At 43.3% G+C, this 5,573-nt stretch overlaps 1 protein-coding gene across 1 annotated transcript; it reads left to right on the forward strand.

Moving 5' to 3' along the window:
• Positions 1 to 269: 269 nt before the first annotated feature.
• b3gnt2b (UDP-GlcNAc:betaGal beta-1,3-N-acetylglucosaminyltransferase 2b) lies at positions 270 to 4,769 on the forward strand (the record flags this gene model as incomplete). The annotated part of the gene is made up of 2 exons (XM_065022883.1): positions 270 to 848; positions 3,438 to 4,769. Coding segments are annotated over 2 exons (1,146 nt in total), but the record flags the coding sequence as incomplete, so codon positions are not given.
• Positions 4,770 to 5,573: the final 804 nt, after the last annotated feature.

A 5,573-nucleotide genomic window follows, 5' to 3' on the forward strand; every position in this document is an offset into this window, starting at 1 on the left:
ACGATCAGACTCAGCATTCCCTTAGCAAGAGGAGGCTTGGGGGAAATAAATAATCAAATATATTTGGAGTTATTTTCCAGAAATTAACCGTGATTTATTAAACCTACTGTGATTTTAAATATGAAATTAAAAAGACTACACAGGGCTTTAATTGTTGAAACGTGTTGAATCATCTTTGTATTAAATCAGTGTTGAATTGTCTTTTTTAATTCTCTTTTTTTAAGGTATGTTTTGTTGTTCTCGGTTTAGGATATTCAATTTATTAATTAATTTCGTCCTTCCTTCCTCCATTCAAGGTCCTTCTCCCCTCCAAGCGCTTCTGGTCCAAACTGGCTCCTAGTCAGGCCTACTGGAACCGCCAGCAACAGAGACTGGACCTCCAACACAACCCCATCCTCGCCTCCTCCAATAGTAACAACACTAGCGATGATGATGATGTCAGACCTGTCCCTGATTGGCTCAACGACACGGGGCTGAACCCTGACCCCTGCCAACCGGACTACAGAGTCACCACTCACGTGAAAGACTACAATTCCCTACCTCCTCGTTTTAAAGACTTCCTGCTCTACATGCGCTGTCGGTCGTACCCTCTAGTGGTGGACCAGCCTCACGTCTGCCAAAAGACCCGGAGAGGGGAGCCGCCCTTCCTCCTACTGGCCGTCAAATCCCTCGCTCCTCACTTTGACCGCCGCCAGGCCATCCGCCAGTCGTGGGGTCGAGCCGGCGTCCTCGCCAACCGGACGGTTGTCACGGTGTTCCTGCTCGGCAACACCACGGCCGTGGACCACCACCCAGATCTGTCGGAGATGCTGCGCTATGAGAACACTCACCACCGCGACATCCTGCAGGTATCAATAATATACACGTTAATGTCCTCAGGGTGTCAATAATATACACGTTAATGTCCTCAGTGTGTCAATAATATACATGTTAATGTCCTCGGGGTGTCAATAATATACATGTTAATGTCCTCAGGGTGCCAATAATATACATGTTAATGTCCTCAGGGTGCCAATAATATACATGTTAATGTCCTCAGGGTGCCAATAATAGACACGTTAATGTCCTCAGGGTGTCAATAATAGACACGTTAATGTCCTCAGGGTGTCAATAATAGACACGTTAATGTCCTCTGGGTGTCAATAATAGACACGTTTACGTCCTCTGGGTGTCAATAATAGACACGTTAATGTCCTCAGGGTGTCAGTAATATACATGTTAACGTCAAAAGTTTGGGAACACCTACTCATTCCAGGGTTTTTATTTACTTTTCCTATTTTCTACATTGTAGAATAATAGTGACGTAACAAATGAAATAACAAATATGGAATCATGTAGTAACCAAAAAAGTGTTTAACATCTCAAAATATATTTGAGATTCTTCAAAGTAGCCACCCTTTGCCTTGACAGCTTTGCACACTCTTGGGATTTTCTCAACCAGTTTCATGAGGTAGTCACCTGGAATGCATTTCAATTAACAGGTGTGCTTGTTAAAATTTTAATTGCAATTTATTTCCCAGTGGCATCCTCATATAAGGGCAGTGTGACGAAAAAGAAAGGGGACTGAGATCAGTTACTTTAAGGAGGACTGAGATCGGTTACTTTAAAGAGGACTGAGATCGGTTATTTTAAAGAGGACTTTATGGAAAAACACCCTAAAATGTTGGGAGGGGGTGGGGGTTATAAGCTGACATAGAATTGTTTTAAGTTGGTCATAGGTATAAAAAATATACATTTTTAAAATGATTTGATAAAATATTGAATTTGTCCTTTTACTACCAAATCCCATAACACATTCATAAATACCAGAGAACAAATCATAAGAACAAATCATAACGAACAAGGTTTTGAAGTGTCAGTCCCATATCAAGGAGCTATAAGACGGCTCGGGAAATGTTAGATGTGTTATTGTTTTACATTTTGAACCCCAGATCTCTACCTGAAACTGGCAGATTTTGATGGGGGTTTATGTTATTATCTTACTTAGATTGACACACCGGTTCATCAATCGACAAGGGGTGTGTGTTTTAAATATAATATGGTATTTGTGTGGTGATGTTGTATGGTGTCTTTAGAACTCACTGACTGGTCCACAATGTTGGTTTTGATCTGCAATACAGTTGAAGTCAGACGTTTACATACACCTTCGCCAAATACATTTAAACTCAGTTTTTCACAATTCCTGACATTTTAATCAGAGTAAAATTCCCTGTTTTAGGTCATTTAGGATCACCACTTTATTTTAAGAATGTGAAATGTCAGAATAATATCAGAGAGAAATGATTTATTTCAGCTTTTATTTATTTCATCACATTCCCAGTGGGTCAGAAGTTTACATACACTCAATTAGTATTTGGTAGCATTGCCTTTTTAATTTGTTTAACTTGGGTCAAACGCTTCGGGGAGCCTTCCACATGTTGACCCATTCCTCTTGACAGAGAGGGTGTAACTGAGTCAGGTTTTTAGGCCTCTTTGCTCACACATGCTTTTTCAGTTCTGCCCACAAACAGTTATTTTTTTGTTTCATCAGACCAGAGGACATTTCTCCGAAAAAGTACGATCTTTGTCCCGATGTGCAGTTGCAAACCGTAGTCTGGCTTTTTTATGGTGGTTTTGGAGTAGTGGCTTCTTCCTTGCTGATTGGCCTTTCAGGTTGTGTCGATATAGGACTCGTTTTACTGTGGATATAGATACTTTTGTATCTGTTTCCTCCAGCATCTTCACAAGGTCCTTTGCTGTTGTTCTGGGATTGATTTGCACTTTTCGCACCAAAGTACGTTCATCTCTAGGAGACAGAACGCGTCTCCTTCCTGAGCGGTATGACGGCTGCGTGGTCCCATGGTGTTTATACTTGCGTACTATTGTTTGTACAGATGAACGTTTTACCTTCAGGCATTTGGAAATTGATCCCAAGGATGAGCCAGACTTGTGGAGGTCTACAATTTTTTTCTGAGGTCTTGGCTGATTTCAGATACACCTCCCAATTGACTCAAATTGTGTCAATTCGCTTATCAGAAGATTCTAAAGCCATGACATAATTTTCTGGAATTTTCCGAGCTGTTTAAAGGCACAGTCAACTTAGTGTGTATAAACTGACCTACTGGAATTGTGATACAGTGAAATAATCTGTCTGTAAACAATTGTTGTAAAAATTACTTGTCATGCACAATGTAATGTCTTAACCGCCAAAACTATATTTTGTTAACAAGAAATTAGAAAAATGAGTTTTAATGACTCCAACCTAAGTGTATGTAAACTTCTGACTTCAACTGTATGTCTTGTCCAATGTTGCAGTATTGGTGTGACACAGGGATACTCAGACTCTTAGTGTGCTGACATATAAAATGGGATAAACAGTGGAATAATGAACCAAATACTCAAATCTGTATGTAGTATATTTTGTTGTTGTATAATAATAGTTTTAACTCTACCCCCAGTGGGACTACCGGGATTCGTTCTTCAACCTGACCGTCAAGGAGGTGCTCTTCCTGGACTGGATGACCACACGCTGCCCTGGAGCTCAGTTCGTCTTTAAAGGGGACGATGACGTCTTTGTCAATACGTTGAGGATCCTGGCCTTCCTCAAGGGCCTCTCGGGGCCCCGGGCAAGGGACCTGTTTGTAGGGGATGTGATCACCAACGCGGGGCCGAACAGGGATAAAAAGGTGAAGTACTTCATCCCAGAGAGTTTGTTCGTTGGCAAGTACCCGCCATACGCAGGCGGAGGGGGGTATCTGTACTCCGGGGACCTGGCCAGGCGGCTGCACGGAGCCTCGCAGCACGTACCTCTCTACCCAATCGACGACGTCTACACAGGGATGTGTCTGAGGAAACTGGGGCTGGGGCCGGAGAAGCATAAAGGCTTCAAGACGTTTGACATTGAGGAGAAGTACAGGAGGAACCCGTGTGCCTATAAGGGTCTGATGCTGGTACACAGCCGGACACCGCAGGAGATGATCCAGATCTGGGCCTGGCTCAATGACCCCAACTTGACCTGTCAGTAACTTCCCAGCCCGTCACCATTTTGACTTCAGAAACCGGGGACAACAGGTGTCGATGGCCATTTTGACTTCAGAAACCAGGGACAACAGGTGTCGGTGGCCATTTTGACTTCAGAAACCGGGGACAACAGGTGTCGGTGGCCATTTTGACTTCAGAAACCGGGGACAACAGGTGTCGGTGGCCATTTTGACTTCAGAAACTGGGGACAACAGGTGTCGGTGGCCATTTTGACTTCAGAAACCGGGGACAACAGGTGTCGGTGGCCATTTTTGATTTGAGCTGTCAGTAACCAGGGAAGACAGGTGACTTAAAACTGTCGGTAACTGCCTGGACCAGACACCACGACAGGCGGCCATTTTGTTATGCTGGTTGTTATAGTAACTCTGAGAGGTCAGTGGCCACTGTTTTGTGACACTTGGTAGGGTTGTTAACATTCTAGGTCAGACACAATTTTGAGACTTTTTTTAAATTATATTTTTTAGGGAAGGATTATTACTCTTGGAGGATCAGTTGGCAGCTTTAATGTTGTTATTATCATGTTTGTTGATGTTAGTTAACCGTCTTCAAAGTTGAATCCTGGATGAACATTTCAGGTTTTGAATCCCAAGATAAAGAGGGTGTGATTGTGATGGCGGTACGATGGCAGACCAACGTGTCGCTGAGCTTTCTAAATGGTCGTCATGGCGTTATGATGGTCAACGTGTCTCTGAGCTTTCTAAATGGTCGTCATGGCGTTATGATGGTCAACGTGTCTCTGAGCTTTCTAAATGGTCTGAGCTTTCTATGGTCATGGTTTCTAAATGGTCGTCATGTCGTTATGATGGTCAACGTGTCTCTGAGCTTTCTAAATGGTCGTCATGGCGTTATGATGGTCAACGTGTCTCTGAGCTTTCTAAATGGTCGTCATGGCGTTATGATGGTCAACGTGTCTCTGAGCTTTCTAAATGGTCGGCATGGCGTTATGATGGTCAACGTGTCTCTGAGCTTTCTAAATGGTCGTCATGGCGTTATGATGGTCAACGTGTCTCTGAGCTTTCTAAATGGTCGTCATGGCGTTATGATGGTCAACGTGTCTCTGAGCTTTCTAAATGGTCGTGGCGTTATGATGGTCAACGTGTCTCTGAGCTTTCTAAATGGTCGTCATGGCGTTATGATGGTCAACGTGTCTCTGAGCTTTCTAAATGGTCGTCATGGCGTTATGATGGTCAACGTGTCTCTGAGCTTTCTAAATGGTCGTCATGGCGTTATGATGGTCAACGTGTCTCTGAGCTTTCTAAATGGTCGTCATGTCGTTATGATGGTCAACGTGTCTCTGAGCTTTCTAAATGGTCGTCATGGCGTTATGATGGTCAACGTGTCTCTGTGCTTTCTAAATGGTCGTCATGGCGTTATGATGGTCAACGTGTCTCTGTGCTTTCTAAATGGTCGTCATGGTGTTATGATGGTCAACGTGTCTCTGAGCTTTCTAAATGGTCGTCATGGCGTTATGATGGTCAAGTCTGATGGATCTTTCATGATTCCCTGCTGTGTGTCTGACGGCACAGAGTCTGTACCATGTTGTATTATGAGGA

The sequence above is a fragment of the Oncorhynchus nerka genome, linkage group LG10, assembly GCF_034236695.1.
Source record: "Oncorhynchus nerka isolate Pitt River linkage group LG10, Oner_Uvic_2.0, whole genome shotgun sequence".
Taxonomy (NCBI): Eukaryota; Metazoa; Chordata; class Actinopteri; order Salmoniformes; family Salmonidae; genus Oncorhynchus; species Oncorhynchus nerka.